Source organism: Babylonia areolata, chromosome 21, assembly GCF_041734735.1.
Source record: "Babylonia areolata isolate BAREFJ2019XMU chromosome 21, ASM4173473v1, whole genome shotgun sequence".
Taxonomy (NCBI): Eukaryota; Metazoa; Mollusca; class Gastropoda; order Neogastropoda; family Buccinidae; genus Babylonia; species Babylonia areolata.
In genome coordinates this window covers 19923857-19942260 of record NC_134896.1, presented here as the reverse complement: position 1 = coordinate 19942260, position 18404 = coordinate 19923857, and the positions used below count along the sequence as shown (strand labels likewise).

The 18404-nt window shown below is 36.1% G+C and overlaps 1 protein-coding gene across 1 annotated transcript in view; it reads right to left on the bottom strand.

The window, feature by feature from the left end:
* LOC143295915 (ero1-like protein) overlaps positions 1 to 18404 on the bottom strand; it is a 41957-nt gene that overhangs the window by 10649 nt on the left and 12904 nt on the right. Inside the window, exons 6-9 of the mRNA XM_076607601.1 lie at positions 15027 to 15100; positions 14227 to 14347; positions 6548 to 6594; positions 261 to 353 (exon numbers count right to left, since the gene is read on the bottom strand). Of these exons, the coding sequence (XP_076463716.1) occupies positions 261 to 353; positions 6548 to 6594; positions 14227 to 14347; positions 15027 to 15100 (335 nt within the window). The remainder of the gene's footprint in view (positions 1 to 260; positions 354 to 6547; positions 6595 to 14226; positions 14348 to 15026; positions 15101 to 18404) is intronic.

Here is an 18404-nt window from a genome sequence, read left to right as displayed (position 1 = left end):
ACAAAAAACAAGAGGAAAAAATTATGAACCCACTTGGGAGAGGAGAAGTTGAGTACTTCGACTCGTAGAGTCTTCAAAGCAACTGAAGATAGCAGCAGTCACATGTGCTCCTCTCCCAAGTGGGTTCATAATTTTTTCCTCTGGTTTTTTTAATCCGGTTTTGAAAGAACCCAGGCAGTCAAACCCTTTTTTTTTTATACCCCAACCAAATATGAATGTTGAGAATGTCAGCCAAAGCTCCTGAGCTATGTTACATTTACCTGGCTGCAGGTACTGATCACAGAGGTGGATGTTGATACTGGTGTGGAGGCCAGAGATCATGCGGTAGAATGCTCGTTTCTCCAAACACATTCCTGGCCAAGCATTTAGACACAGTCACTCAGTAACAAAGCAAGGGGGGAAATGATTATTTTCTTTTTCTCCAAACACACACTGTGAAAAAAAATGACACACAGTAAATAAACAAGACAGGAAAAACTGATAATACATTTTCTCTAAATATACTGGTTAGCATCTAGAAAAAGAAAAAAAGAAAAAAACAAGGGGGGGGGGGGGGGGGGTGTTAAAAGAATTATTTCATTCCCTTACTGAAGTAACTTAATAAATCAGCTGAAGGTCAAGTCAATATGAAAACAAGCTTGCTTCTTAAGAACGCACACAATATATATATATATATATATAAAAAAAAAAAACCCATCTGTTTTCCATTGAGATCATGGGAACAAAACTAAAGAAAAATTATCCCCTCCCCATCTGTTTTTATTGTAACAGATGCCTGTAGTAAGTATGTCTGTGTAAACATTTCAAAACAGGAGATGGAGCAAAAGAAGGTTGGGGTGGGGAAAAGAGTTCAGAGTACCTGTCATATTAAAAAGGCAGATGAAATATCTATCATCTTATTTTATCAGCTCTAGCTAATGATTACAATTCTATTACGTTTAATGCTTAGATTACATACTGTTAAAAGTTTTGTATCTGAAATACACTGGCAAACAAACACAGTAAAATAAAGGTTTTTAAAATTCAACATATGTCAACTTTAAAAAAAAAGTTTGTGAAATTTAACACAGGCTAACTAAAATCCCAACATGAAACCTGTCTTATAACACGAAATTATGGACATATAATGATATATGTTAAACTGTATCTGATTTCAACATTCATGTTTAAACATCAGTCAAAACATTTTCTCATGGTTTGTAAAGATATTGTTAAGATATTTTGTTGTTCTTGTAAACCAGCGCATATAAAATCTTTTGTCAGATCCAACATATTATGCTCAACAAAATGTAAAGAAATTTTTTTTTCCAGTTCTTTCCTAGTGGACCTCTGCCCAATTCAGCTGATACTTAAAATGTAACCACAATAAGCCATTTGTACTTAGGATGGGCAGATGATATACCATTGCTATTGTGGATACCTGTTTTTTTTTAACAGTGGAAAAGTATTAGAACTCACTTAATACCCATTTAAATTTTTGCTCCATCACCAATATTAACCGCCCCCCTTTCTCCACATGCAGACATGTGCAGAGCGCATGCACACACACACACACACACACACACACACACACACACACACACACATGCGCACACAGAGGAACTTGTAATTTTGTTTTGTAATTTTATTTTGTAACAAAGATAACCCTAGACCACTACACAGATATTTTAGACCAAACAAGACATTGCTCTTTATTCCCGTTTAGTAGGATTACACTAGCTATATCTTGCTGAATAAAGGTTTCAAAATTAGCATATAGTAATACATTTTCTGTTTGTTTGGTTTTTTTAAACATCAAACAAAAAAAACTTTCATAATACTCAACTTATTCAAAACAATTAAACACAGACAAGAAGACAAACAGGCTGGCAAGTCAGCAAACAAAGAAAATCACAGAGAAGTTGTTTACAGAATCCTTTTAAAACCCGTCTTTTCAACAAGTATCAGTAGACTGTCATTCTTGTGCAAGGTTTTGCATGCATATGTGTGTGGGGGTACATGTGCGTGTGTATATAGTATGGAATAAAATGTTTGCTTACTTAAACAGTTCCACCTTTTTATCCACTTTTCAATGTTTTCATGATTTTCCTACGATTATCATCAAAAGTCATGCTACAAAAGGTGGACACTAGAGGACCGCAAGAAGGATGGAAATGTCAATGGGTGTATGTGCATTGGTATTAAAGCATGATACAGTTCCAGTGACACTGTACATACATTTGAAACGATTTATATTGCCTGCATTGTCCTATATATATGTATCTCTTTTAAAGGTTTATGATTTAATTGTTTGAGGCAGACAGTAAGAAAGTCTTTTGAACTGACCTGAATTTAATTTTGAATTTCAACTGTATTGTTCTTGTAGCTGTGGAAGTATTTCTTATTTCTTCCTTCCTAGTACATGCACTTTTTTGTGCAACTTTTTGTAAAGAAAACAGAGCTTTATTTTAAGATTTTATTGTGCAATATAAATGGCTTATAACTCTCATCATTATTTCTCAAACTTTTATTCTTAAAAAAATCATATCACTAATACTTACACCAATACATATTCCGATAATGTTAAGGAGCTAAAAACCAAACTATCATGTTCAGGAATTAAAAACCAAACTATCAGTGATCAAACTGGTTCTCTGGTTTGGTTTCATTTATCAATGGTGACCCATTCAGCCAAAGACACAGAAGAAAGAGTTAACATGCGTGCAGATCGACAAGAAAACCACACTGCAAAGATGAAGTGCTCTTTTGACAAAACAATAAGCAGACTAAACCCGAAAGAGACACTTTCTCTCTCCCTTATACACACCTGTGCTCATACACACACACACACACACACACACAGCATCACACTCACAGGAAGACAGAGAGAGACAGAATATGAGAATGAAATGTAACATGATTATCTTCTTTTTTTTCCAAGTCTCCAAGGACATAATTAATAAGGAAGAAGACAAAGATAAAAACAACAATGGAGAACAGAGGGAAGAGAAAAACACCAACATACCCTTCAGAAAGTTCTGGTAAAACACCCTCCAAAATTCAATCACCTCTCATGGATGTCAACTAATGAAGTTAGTAGATTAAATGCTTAGACCCAAAATACAAGTGTATGACAAGTTCAAGGAAACCGGATGCAAGTTTGAAGGCACAAGATAAAACAAACAAACAAACAAAAAAACAACAACACACACATAGAAAATCAAAAGAATGCATGCACAACACCACTGGTATATACACAACAGATCAATCAAAATACAACATTGCCAACAAGAAGAGACAATGAATGCAAATCTTGTTTTAGCGAAACCTGTAACCTGAAAATACAGTCCTTCAATAACAAAAGCAAGCTTAAGTCCCTTCCCATTTCAAGAATTTCATAAGAAGTTTCAGGTGGACAAGGATACAGCATTTATGTCTGCTGTGGAGCAATATATTATATGGCCTCTTCCATAGGAAAACCAACAATCTTTCATGATATAATTTCAAATGTAAAGACAGTGTAAAAGCGAATGGGTAACAGGCACAAAGAGAAAAAAAAGAGAAAAAATAAACCACAACACAAAAAAACGTATGCATGGTACAGTACCTTGCAAAAGTTGTTCTGTACCTTTGATGTTGTTTTTTTTTTTTTAACAAATCAGATTGCTTTAGTTTTTATTCTTAAATGTTTCACTGTATTTTACAAAATATTAACAAAGCACTATTCTGATTACAAAGACAACAAAATGTGTGTAATCAAATACCTCCCAACAATTTATACAAGGGGTGCTCTTTGTGTATCTGAACAGAGAAAACCTAAAGGAACAACAGAATCACAATTAACATCATGCAACAGAGCACTGATATCCAAGCTATAATGTCAAATACCATTCCATTCCCAAAAAGCTGTTTGCTCAGGAAGGAAAATTGTGGGTAAAGGGTAATGGCCCTCCTGCAGGAAACATGGTCCTTTCACAGCATGCTTTTTGTGCTGTTATCCATTACGACTTCTGCCAGAAAGAGTTTTGAGTTTGTCGAATTGCTTTCTCCAGCAAGCACTGTGCAGAACAACAGTTTGGGAGATCAACGCTTGAAGATGACTGCTGTGGTCATCCAGAAACCTTTGCTACTCCAGAAATGGTGACCCAGGTAAGGTCAGTGATTGAGGAGAATCCAATAGTTGGCTAAAATGAAACAGAAAATACACTGAACATTTCATCAAGAAGTATAAATGTCATTTTCCATGATCACAATGGTGTAGGGAACTGTTGTGCTGTTGGGGCCCTCATAACTTATAATATGAACAAAAGAAGGTAGGGTTTCTTGGAGTACACATTTGCTCCAAAACATTATTGGAAAAAGATCAAATCATGTTTGGGACATTGAAATAAGAGAAGAGATGGTGGTATTTCAGTGTAATCCTAAAACAAAGCAACAGTCAACAATCTGGGTCTTCCCAGGTGAGAATCCACCTGTAAAAAATTAAGTTCCAGAAGTGAAAGCAAACACATGGTGGTGTATTAATCCTCAAAATAAGGCCATACAGTTACCATACCACTTCAGTACGTAAAGACAATGACCTCAGACTAGAATGCCAACCACTGTCCACATAATGTAATTTGAGACATGGTGCAGACGGTGTCCCCTCACTGGAACCCAGTTATCTCCTGCTGCATAAAGACAACGCCAGTGCACGCACTGCAGCAGCAACTGTGAAATATAGTGCACAGCCGGTCACATTCCCCATATTCTCTCCATTTGTCCCCTTGTTATTGGTTCCTGTTCCCTTTGGCCAAGTGACAGCTAAGAGGAAGGGAGTTCCAGTGAGCTGAAAATGTTCAAGCTTTTTTCAAGAGTGTTATTTTGGGTATATCTATTCAGCATGGTTAAGTGCCACGGACACATGATTTAAAAGAATGGGAAAATGCATGAAAGCTGAGGGAGGGTATATCAATAAGCTGGAATAGTCTTTTTATGTGTAAATATGCCCACATAGCTGCATTCTGATACTTATAGAGCACCCCTTGTATAATACATGCAAACAACATGCTTGTGCTCATGCCAACATTTTCTCTCTCACACACACATCATACCACACAAACATGCGCCCAAGAGACAAACAGGAAGGGACAGAGAGAAAGGGAGACATCAAGTAGTATGCAAATGTGCACACACACACACACACACACACACACACACACACACACACACACACACACACGAGTCAAGCTTGCTCATATCTTAAAACCACAGCTCTTTTATATGACACTCACAGACTCACACTGTGATGGAGCGATCACAACATTGTGTGTTTATCATACATGAATAGATAATGCATGCATGCAAACACACAAATATACACTAGTATATACATATACATCATGTACACAGTTGTTTTACTGGTGTGCACACACACACACATTCACACTTACTCCATAGTACAAGCATGCTCATCCCAAAGCAAAACCAAACAGCAAACGATTTTAATCAGTCTCTTTTACTTTACTTCTTATGAATAATTGATGCTTAGATTTATTTCCAATCATCTTTTCTGACTAAAGTTGGACATCAAGAAAAATGCAATAGTTAAACACAAACTGTGGTTAGTAACCATTCAAAAAACTAACTTTACTCTTCACCCCCACCCCACTCATGTCTTTGAGTGAGTGAGTAAGCGAGTGAGTGTGTGTGTGTGTGTGTGTGTGTGTGTGTGTGTGTGTGTGTGTGTGTGTGTGTGTGTGTGTGTGTGTGCTTGTACAAATGAGGTCTTGTTATCTCTGGGGCATATTTTGTGTGTTCATATCTTAATGTTGGTGATCCTGTGTGACCATTCTTGGTTTTGAAATTGCAAAAAAGTTTTAACAGCTGTAAATATCTTTGGGGGAAATAAATTATCAATCAATATTATTACTGCTGGTGCAATTACTATTACCAATTACTTTCATTACCACCACCAATGAAATGGGTAAATCACAAACATTAACCCCTTGACTACTGCTGAGTAAGCTTGTCCATGTACTTCAAATTCAGAACACGCTGATCTCATTTCATAAAGATTCAGCAGTCAAGGGGTTAAACTACTACTGACTTTATGGGTTAAATGCTTACTCCATGCAGCATTCTCTCTGTGTTGATCATCACTACAGCTACTTTTAATGCTATCATTGTTGGAACAGTGCATCACTACAACAACAGCCATCAAGAGGTTAACTTTTTTCACCACAATAAGTGTGTGGTGTTGGGACTGCAACAGTAAAACACAACCTATAAAATCTCAAAGAAGAGACGGCAGAGATGGGGGGGGGGGGTTGAGGGGGAAGCACTCATGTACGTCATCAAGTGCCATCAGACAATATTATTGTTTGAACAAACTAAGTTACTGAACTACACACGAGACTGTCTACTTGTTGTGTCCCACTCAACAAAGGTAAAAAAAAAAAAAACAAAAAAAAACCCAAACAAAAAAACCGACCACAAAACAAAATACAGTAGGACTCTACAGTTTAAAAAAAAAAAAAAAAAAACAAATAAAAAAACCCACACAAACAACACAATGTGTTACACTTACCCGACAAATTTTCATCTTTTGGACCATAAGAAATTCGTTCAGTAGGCCTGTGCAAACAAGCAAATTGCAGATATTAAATAAATGATAACACAACAAATGAACCCTGTAACTGTGGTGTGAACAAAAGAATTGACCAAAACATAAAAAAAAAAAAATCTATTGAATGACAGTGATAAATGTCGTCCAAAGCTGAAAAGAACAGATATACATTATCAAAATAAGTTCTTGAGCATGTGCACAAATATGTATAGATACATATCTATATGTCAATCATGCTTTGTTTTTCCAGGTTGAACTCTTGGGCATAGAGGAGGGGACAATATCTCGAGCTGTGGGTGTGGGAAAGAGGCAGTCAGGAGAATAAAGGGGTACACACTTACATACATTTAAAAATACATACACAACATAAGAGAACAAATGAATTAATGGGCTATTATCAGGGTATACACTTACATACATTTAAAAATACATACACAACATAAGAGAACAAATGAATTAATGGGCTATTATCAGGGTATACACTTACATACATTTAAAAATACATACACAATATAAGAGAACAAATGAATTATTGGGCTATTATCTTACATGGTTTGAGCATACATACTTTTTTTCCTTTTCTTTCTTTTAAATTGTTTTTAACATTCAGTCATACAGGTGGTTTCATGAGTAATGTCTGTCGAAGGAAGAAACCATTCCAATTGCATTAAGCTCAATTTCTGTTAACCAGCTATGTCATAACAAGCTGTGCACTGATGGTTCATTTTTCACAATATCAGTTATAATCAACACAGAAACTGAGGACAAAAAAACTTGATTTCTGTTCACCAGCTATGCCATGACAAGCTGTGTACTGATGGCTCATTTTTCATAACATCAGTTTTAATCAACACAGAAATTGAGGACAAAAACCCACCAGTGCCTGAATTATTTACATGTACTCAAACTGAACATCTCATGCTAAACATACATGTACAACGACAAAGAAGTTTGTGTAATATGTGCATCCTGTCTCTCTCTCCTCCCTTCTATTCCCTACCCCCCTCCTACACAAAGAACTCCTATTATTCCACACACACCAACATCCCCTGGCCTCCCAACACACACATACACCACACACACACACAAAAAAAAACAGACTGACAAACGTGTATGTACATCTATGCACAATTGTTTTCTGCACAAATACAGTCGAGGCACAGAAAAGAAATCCTTCAATAAACCTGAAAGACAGAGATCTTGGTGGTTTTTTCTTTCTTTTCTTTCTGTTTTTAAAAAAAAAAATCAATAGAGCATTGCATCTGATTAGTGTTAGAAAGTGAAGGAGAGAATGACAACTGAAAACAATTCACTGGGACAATCAGAATAAACTTGAGCAGTGTCACGAAAGTCTATCACAGCTATGGACTGCTGGCAATGGGACTAGGACAGACAAAGGTGGGTGTGGCAGTGTGGTAGGGATGATGGGTAAATGGTGTGTGGGTAATGCCACTGATATGCACACAAGATTGGGGCAGAAAAATGAAAAAAGAAGCAAGACTGGCATGTATAGAGCCTATCGTTGTCTGTGATCTGAGCCAAGCTCCATCTGTTACTCAATCTCTGGAGAAAAAAACAGACAGACAGATGTACTCCACTGATCTCGAGATCAACTCAGGTTCATCTGATTAAAACCCGACATCTTTACTGTATGCTAAATGTTACGAAAATCCAATGAAATGGGTGGTGGTGGTGGTTTTTTTACGCAAATGACCCCATCCCTCTCACCACCCCTCTTTTATACATTGCAAACTTGAAGCACTCTGACGTGCAAATATACTGGTAATATAAGCTCCAGCATTATTGGTATAATTCTTTTGTTTTGTTCAAGCTGAAACAGAAGCATGTGAGAGATTATCATAATAAAAAAAAAAAAAAAAAAAGACACCCCCCCCACACACACATAAATAGTCTGACAAAACATTGCAACCTCACTCTCAATTTTACTTTTTTTCTAGTTAAAAGGACTTACAGAAGCAGAGAAAGGCAGAAGATATACAAAGGATCTATAGGAAATCTCATGTAGACAATTCATGAGTACAAATGATTATTAACTTGCAAGAAAATGTGGTAATGTAGACAATTTGTGATTATAAATGAACAATCAACTTACATGAAAATGTGGTCATGAAGACAACTCAGAACAAATGATCATTAACTTACATGAAAATGTGGTAACATAGACAACTCAGAACAAATCATCAATAACTTACATGAAAATGTGGTCACGTAGACAACTCATGAGAACAAATGATCATTAACCTACATGAAAATGTGGTCATGTAGACAATTTATGAGAACAAATGATCATTAAACTACATGAAAATGTGGTAATGCAGACAACTCACGAGAGCAAATGATCATTAACTTTCATGAAAATGTGGTAATGTAGACAACTCATGAGTACAAATGATCATTAACTTACAAGAAAATGTGGTCATGCAGACAACTCAGGGGAACAAATGAGCATTAGCTTTCATGAAAATGTGGTCACAGGCAACTCATGAGAACAAACGATCATTAACCTACATGAAAATTTGGTCATGAAGACAACTCATGAGTACAAATGATCATTAACTTACATGAACATGTGGTAATGTAAACAACTCCTGTGTACAAATCATCATTAAATTTCATGAAAATGTGGCATGAGAACCAATTTCAGTTCATAAAACAAGGTAACACATCATACACAAATAAAAAACAACAACAACACAAACTGCAAATAGAAAAAGGCATCCCAATGACTGATTTTTTTCAAAATCTTCAACATGCCAATTCGAACAGTCACATTAAACAAACCTCAGGAATCCCTGTGGACAGTGAACACCACTGACCCCATCAGGATATTTCATCAATTTGGAAAAAAGAAGAAATAAAAAAAATGTCATTTTTTCTTTTATTTCATCTAAAGTTCAATGAAGAGAGCATCAAGAAAAAACAAACAAGAAATTTATAAATTACTGAAACCACACACACACACACACACACACACACACACAAACATACATTCACACCCTCACCCACAACAAACATACATATTCACTACACCCACAGAATGATAGGCCTAAAAAATACAAATCAGAAAATGTATGAGCAAGTTAGATAAATGAAGCTGTATTGTTTATGCTCACTCTTTTGAAAAAAAACAAAAACTGATGTTATGTCAACAGATCATGAAAAACAATTTCAAAAGCAGAAAAAAAAAATGTTATCGGCCATCAATTTAAGACCATGCCAATTTCTGGATTTGAAACTTTCAGAATTCCTTCAGCACATGACATCATCAAAACCTCTCAAAGCCCACAATCACAAACTTTACTTCCTTTGACCAAATGTTTGGACTCTGCCCTGCAAAATTACAACACAGAATTCCAACCTATTTTGTTATGTAAAGTCATGTCTAAGAGGATGGTGGACACTCACAGACAAATGATAAATGACACTTGAGAGACAGATAGGTGGCAAATGTAACAGTTTTGCTCTCTTTAAGATGATTGAAAAAAAAAGGAAATGAAAAAGAATTTCTGAAAATGCTCAGATGAATGAAATGTACTGAAGCTGAAATGTTACAGACCCTTCACCATTATGTCTCAGCATTATCATGAACACCTCCTTGTTTCCAATATCAGGGTGACTTTGTGGAGAGCTTTTATCTAACTACTGTTGCCAGCACAGGTGTTCAGTCCCTGGTAACACAAACCCAATCCCATCTCTTCCCCTCCATCCGCAAAGTGGATGAGAATAAACTTTCAGCATGAGCCCACCACCAGCAATGTGCCACAACGAAAATACCAAGATAAATTCATTTTGAGAATAAAAACAAAAAGCACAAACAAAAACGAAAAAGAAACATCACAACATATGAACATTTTCCCAATAATGTTGTTTGAGAATGACATGCAAATCAGCAGTTGTGAATCCAGGAAGGTGAGGTGAATGCACTAATTTCCTCCCTCTCCACCCCAGTGTTCCCCTCAACCCTCTTACCCCACCTTCTGCCTCGCCCACACATCCCTCCAACCAGTCTCCCCATTGCTACTTTTTGAGTATTTCTCCTGGAACTTTTGAAAGATAAAGTGAAGATTCAAATAATGAAGGTTGAAAGTTGGTTTTTGTTTTGGCATGTAGTGAAACAGCAACAGTCGTGAATCCCGAGTTTGATCATGACGATACACTGACACACCTCTTTCTTCCCCTCCCCCCGCACAATACCCCCTTTTTCCTCTTCTCTTGCTTATCTATTCAGACGAAAAAACAGTGTTGAGACAAAAGAAAACAGCAAATCATCTCAGCACAATATTATCATTAACGACCTCCCCAACAAACTTTAATATGTAGTTTTAATGAGGAAAAGGCAAATTCTTTGGTAAAGTATACTGTTTTGTTTTAATTAAAAGTTCTTAGCTGGCATTGACAAGAAACACAAGCCTCCATGCTTGCAGATAATGACACCTACAGACTTTTTTTGGGGGGAGCAACATTGTTCTGGCAAAAATCATATACTGGAAAAACTGAAAGCACAGTACTGTGAATTCTATTCAGTATTAAAGTCTGTATTGTAATGTTTTCTTTGAAATCATTTGTCAAGTATTCCCATAAGATTATGGCAAAACATAATATAAAAACAAAATGGATGTAATAGATGGGCCCACTGTTTTATATGTAACAAGTTTATTATTGAAACACAGAGATGGACCACACAGACAACAAAGACAGGGTGATTACACAGATTCATATTATATGCATTGATGAATCAATTGAAAACAAAAATGAAAAACAGTGTGCAAATATATGAAGAAAAGAATCAAACAGACAATCAAAAAACAAAAACAAAACAAAAAAAAAAGACAAAAAAACAACCAGCAAGCATGAATAATGGAAAGGGTATGACATGAACAGCTATCACTGCAGCTTTTTGTATATGACGGCGGGAGGGATTAACAATTCATACAGACACCGGTACAGACGTTGACACAGTCTTTAATAAGAACATCTACCTCAAATGTGCATGGATGACGGTGACATGGAATGGAATGATGGAATGGAACGAATGGTTGTGATGTGACAAAGAATAAACAATGAGAGTTCCAGGTGGGATGCCTAGGAAAAGAAAAATTGTTGTTTTGTAAAATAATGGTTGACAGAATTCAACAGCAGATGAGCATTAATGACAACATGCCACACTAACACATTTTTCATATGAACATATCAACTTTAATTTTTCAAACTATGTGTAACATTCATTCATAACTGGCATGCAAGGATTTCTGAATGAACATGGAAACAGTGATTTTTAAATATGTATGCACATGCATGCATGGTGTGTGTGTGTGTGTGTGTGTGTGTGTTGATTGGTCATTAATTTAAAGTCTGTTCAATAGTTATTTTTAGCTTGTGTGGGCTGTGTTGTGTTGTGTTGTTTTGTTTTGTTTTTTTCGCGCGTGCGCGCATGTATGTATGAATATATGCGTGCATGTGTTTATTTTGCTGCTTCTAAATTTGAATTGTGGATATAAAAAATCTGCAGGACTGCAGGACTTGTATAAAAGTACACATGCGTGTGTGTATCATTATGTGTGTATGCTTGTACTTGTGCATATGCTTGTGCATGTGTGCACATGCTCATGTGGTTGTGTGTGTGTGTGTGTGTGTGTGTGTGTGTGTGCACACGAATGTGTGTACATTAGACTGAGAGAGAATGAAAGACAGAGGATGTGAGTGGGGCTATTTTGGATGTGTTCTTGGGAGTGGAAGTAAACTCAAGAAAGTGCATATATCTGCTCTTATCCTGGTACATGCCTCCGACCAGAACACAGACGACTGTTTAACCAACCGTGCAACCATAGATGTTTCAATTTCAAAGTGCCCTCAAATAAAAAGATCTGGTAAAAGTGGTTGGGTAAAAGAACACAATAAAATAAAATAAAGTTTCAAAACTACATCAGTCAGAGCCTTACTTAAAATCCAACTGATCTGAGTGTGTTTAAAGCAATAGAAGTTAAAACATAAAAAAAAGTAAATAGTGCAAATGTAAAAGCACCAACATTTTCGGAGTACCCTCTTGTCATACCCACCTTCTGTAAAAGGGCACAAAGATGTGTGGTTTAAAGGACATCAGATATGTGGAAATCAAATTCAACAGGAAAAGCATCACTTGTATAGTTGTTGCATTTCCAGCTGCTATGGAGCGAACATTGTTAAATGAAGAGCAAGTTAAACGTTTCTGGATTTTATTTACTGTGGGTTACATACTTTTATAAACAGGTGCAGGGGGGAGAGTGGGAGTGGAAGAATATATGAAATGCTATATAATCTGCAGGCCTAATACTGTGTACAGAGATGGATGGGTGATTTCTGAGATACTGACTTGCATCTCCAAATCAAATGTTAATTAATGTTTCATGAAATCTCTTTTATACCCTCTGTGATAGCATCAATATGTATCTCACATGAAAGGTCCCTATGGGTGGGGGGGAAGAGCAGAAACAGGTGTTTCATTTCTGCTGTCACTGATTTACTGAACAAACAAGGGAGAGAGATGCTGCCAGAAGACAGATCAGTGAAATGTTGACGATGGCATGATCTTCACATCAGATGTTCTTTTAGATCAGTGAAGCACTGACTGTGACATTATCTCCAGATCAGATGTTCTTCTAGTTCAGTGAAATATTGACTGTGACATTATCTCCAGTTAAATATTGACCGTGACATTATCTTCAGATCAGATGTTCTTTTAGATCAGTTAAATATTGACTGTGATATTATCATCAGTTCATATGTATGTGATCAGTGACAGCATGAGGATATTACTGATATGGAAGATCAATGATGGAAAAAAAAAAAGGTGGGAACATCTCAAAAACATGCTGCTGCTATACAGAGGTTCCTAAGTCTGACAGTTATGATACATTTCTTTTCGCTCTTTATCTTTTGCAAAAGCTATTATACCAGAAACATATCAAACCCAATAAATTCTACAGAACCTTTCACAAGTTTCTAACACCAATAAAAACTCACAAGGATAAATCATGAAGATAGTGAACACCCCTTGACTCAGCGATACTGGAGAACGACTTGTAAGAACAGCTCCATAGCTAACATACAAGTCATACATACAAACAAACGAGGAGCTTAAATTTAAGCTACAGAAAAAAGGGTAAATTTCTACGGGCTTACAGATATACATAACTTTATTCCAGAAGTATGAAAGAGTTAGCAATAAATTCACTTATCATTATCCCAGAAGTTCAGAAGAGTTAACAATACATTCAACGATTGCAAGTTAAATGCAAAAAGCTTAACAGGCACAGGAAAAAAAACCTGAAGGGTTTTTCACACATCAATCACCAGGGCTGGGTTACTCAAACGATCTTAGCAGCACTGAATGTGTAAAGTAATAAGAAATTCCTAAGTCTACTCTAGTTCTGCAGACTTAGGAAAATCCCTAAATCAAAGCAAACTTAGCATAGCTGAGATTGCTTATGCAACCCATTCCTGATTAAGAAAAAAGAAAACAAAAGAATGATAACTGGATCAAATCTACAATCCTTAAAAGACCCAAAATAATGTTTCTTTAAATTGTAAATTCCTTTCGGCATGCACAAACAGACACTGTTAGTGTTACTATGTAGACTTACTTGAAGCAGTTTTCTTCATACACGGATCGCCAGATACGATGAGGGGAAGCCCCTTTGTACCCAGTGTATCGTTCAGGGTTCTTCAACAGGTCAACGTACTGCAGCTCACCTGAATGCTCATCTGTGAAGAAAATTAATGAAATTGTTCCATCAAATAAGAAAAATTTGGGTGGTGTCAAAACATGCAATAAAGCCAAATATTGTATCAATTTCTTTAATCAACATGACAACTGAAACAAACAACAGTATTTACTAGAATTACAAGCAAATGAATTATAGCCACGATCATCTTATACAAGCTTTCATTCTAATGGTATGTCTTTAACTGAAAAGGTTTTCTTATGAAAGGCAAAATTATTTGTCACAGTCAAATATTTTAACACAATAACTGTCGGAACCATGTCAAAGACAACTAGGTGGTACATACTCAAGTACAAAATCTGACCAAAACTTTGTCAAAAGATGGCTGATCATCATCAAATCTGTTATGAAATTTCAACATCATATATATTGTAAAAAGTAATTCCACCACGGTCTAACTGAGTTTTCATGATTGTGTCAGGTTGACAGAAAAAGAATGGTACAATGTCCACTGATTAAAATAACTACACAAAATCTATCCATTATTAAAAAAAATAGGCATTATTCAAATCGTTAGCTCTGTGTTTACCAGCATGTGTACATTCACATACACACACATAGACACACACACACGCGCGCATGTACTCATCCATGTAGGCACACACGCATGCACACACACACACACACACTGCACACACATTTACTAAGGTGACACTCACCATCGATCTCACAGAACATGTCCAAAGAGTCGTCATAATCTTTCCAGGTCTGAAATGCCTGCTTGTTCTCATCACTGTAATCATGGGCAGAAGAGGAAGGAAATGTGGTGAGATGGGCAGATTAGGATAGTTCCACCTCCACGTAACATAATTGGGACAAATGTAAAAGAAATGATAAAAAGCTCTCAATAACCAAGATGCTTTCTCCCATCTTCGACACGTGTGTGTGTACAGGCGCGTGTGTGTGTGTGAGTGTGCGTGTGCGTGCGTGCACGCATGTGTATTCTTTCTTTAATTTAATGTCTTTTCACTTTGAGTGATATTAGACGTGTCCAATATTTCTGATTAAATAAACCCCCATATTTATATGTTTCTTAGTCATACATGTGATGTATGTATGTATGTGTGTGTGTGTGTGTGTGTGTGTGTGTGTGTGTGTGTGTGTGTGTGTGTGTGTGTGATTTGGGGTTGGAGATGGTGATTAAAGGGGGATATACAGAAAAAAAAGGAGGGATAAACAAGAACAATGGAATCAACAATTCTTAAATATCTGCGTAACAGCAATTAACAACATAAACACCAATAAAGAAAAATTTAGTGAAGTTCAATATATGAAGATCGCATCACACAATATCGGAAGATTGCATCATAGAAACACTCCTATTGGACTATGTAACAGGGATTCAGCAATTTCAGTAAACAGTAATTGGTTGCACATTATTTTTTTTAATGTTTTGTTCTGAAACTGTTCTAATTTTACAAGACTTTGGAAGTAACCTGACAATCTTTTGACACTGAAACAAAATATGATTTCATGTGATCTGTTTACCACAAACACAATAAATGTTTTTGCTAAACTTTATCTTGAAAGTGTCTAGTCTTACTTGAGACATCAGAGAGGTTACCAGTCTATGACAGAATGATGGGAAATCTATCAATTTGCATCAAGTAATTTCAGTTATAAACCCCTTTTCCTTTGGGTACGAAATCCTGTCATCAACACTAGCTTCACATCTGCTCCAAATGGAAGATTCGAGAAGTTTGCAACATTCTGAAACTGTTTGATAACTATTTCAAAAGTATTCTCTATTCTTTGAGCACCCTTTTTTTACCGCTCTGTTGGTCATTTCATTTCCTTTTATTCCAATATGAGAGGGTACCCAGCAAAATTCAGTAGTTGTGCCTTTGGCTGATAGAATGTGCAATAAATAGTATATTTCAAAAATAAGATCTGGTCGAGTTTCTATATCAAACCATTCTAATGCAGGTCAGGTCAACCAGGTCAGGTCAGATAGATATATCTGATAGACAGTCAACCAATAAAACAACCCTGAATATAGTTACTGGGAGATTTATCAGATATTCCAACGCCGACATTATAGCCACTAGTTCTGCTGTGAATACAGACAGCTTACTTCCAAGGTAAAATGACCTTTCAATTTTAAGTGCAGGAATTATAAAAGCTGCACCCATGTTTTTATTTTCAAGTACTGAACCATCTGTAAACATCTGGAGATGGTTTTGAAACTTTTCATGTAGATGAATGTTCGCATTCACTTTCATAATGTTGATATTTTCATCCTTTTTCTGATCACAATAGTTTATATCAAACGCTAGTCTCTTTGTCTCCCATAATGGTATGGGTGTGGAAGTATGTGCGGCTGCCACATTTTTTATATCTATTCCGGAACTTTCGATTAAGTCAGAAGTGTAGGTTTCTATTGTCATTTGAGATGATATAGGGTTGGCTCTTTTCGGAAAGTCTGTATCTGATCTATTTTTCAACTTCTCTCCAATGTAGTTATCACTGCACCAGCTCTTATTACAAACTTTGATGTTATAAGTTCTCGATATTCGTCAAGTGGTAGAATTCCTGCTTCTCTGTATGTTTCCAAATTTGATGCGTGACTAGGGACACCCAGTGCAAGTTTATATGCTTTACAATCTAAACTTTGTAACTTTTTTTAAGTAAATATTTCGGGGCACTAAAGTACACTTCCTGACCAGACCTTATGTAAGTTTTCTGTTGAGTGCTGTAGACAGGTAAATTAAAGTTTATATATCCATCCCCCAAAGCTGTTTACTAATGATTTTTAAAAGATTTAAACATTTTCTTACTTTTGTTAATATACAGTCAAAATTAACATTCCATGTCAGTTTTGTTGTAAGGAAAACTCCCAAAAATTTGACACACTGCTTGTATTCTAAAGGTTTTCCAAGCAGTTTGAAACTTGGTAACTTAGCTGGGCTGCTTCCGGGATTAAATAACATCATACTGGTTTTATCAGTGGTCAATGAAAATCCATTTACAAACATGTATCGGCCTAGGCTGCTAAGATCCATCTGATATAATCTCCTAATGTAATCCTGTGTTCTTTGTGGCGTTGACTTCTTTAAGGTGACATTCATTCACATGCAGATATCATCAGCATATTGAACCAAGGTAACATTTTTTGCCATTGCTTTAGGAAGATCCTGTATAAGGATATCAAAAAGGGTGGGTGCTATGACTGATCTTTGTGGAATTCCTGTGTCTCGAGTTCTAGGCGTCGAGTATGTTGTTCCTATTCTAGCTTGCATAGTTCTATTTGATAAACAGCACTTAACATAATTGTACAGATTTCCACTTAGGCCTACAGTCAGCCTTAACAATAACTGTTTATGCCATACTTAGTCATATGCATTTTTAACATCAAAGAATGTTGCAAGAACACTTTTTCTACGAGCAAATTGTTGTTTCACTTGAATAGATAATTTAATCAAATGCTCAAACACAGATCTTCTTCTAAATCCTGCTTGGTTTATTGGTATGATTTCATATTTTTCACAGTAGTGTTGCAATCTATTTAAAATGATTTTTTCTAATACATGAAGAGAGATGAACCCTGTTGTGAATATTCTTGTATCAAACTGTTAAAATGTCTGCATGTGCCCTCACATATCAAAGAGTGTACATGTGTAGGAGTAATCCGCTGAGTAACCTCAGCACCATTATAGTAATAATATCAATAATAAGAATAATAATTATAGCTATCACCATTTTCATCATTATTAACTTTGTCAAAACATCATTATCACTGCTGCTATTTTCTATTTGCTGGTATATGCCGACTGACTTTTGGCAGATTAAAAAAAAAGCAATGAATTGGTTTACTCATGTAAACTTTTATGATTTGGGAATCAAACATAAAACACACACACACACACGCACACACACACACACCCCCTCTCTCTTTCTTTCACTGCCTTGCCATATGCAGCCAAAACAACCATATCTATTGAAAACAGAAATCATGGAGAGTAAATGCCCTGAAGCTCAAACCAGTCAAAGGGATTAAGACGTCAATGTATTGTCTATCTTAGGAAAGAGAAAGGGAC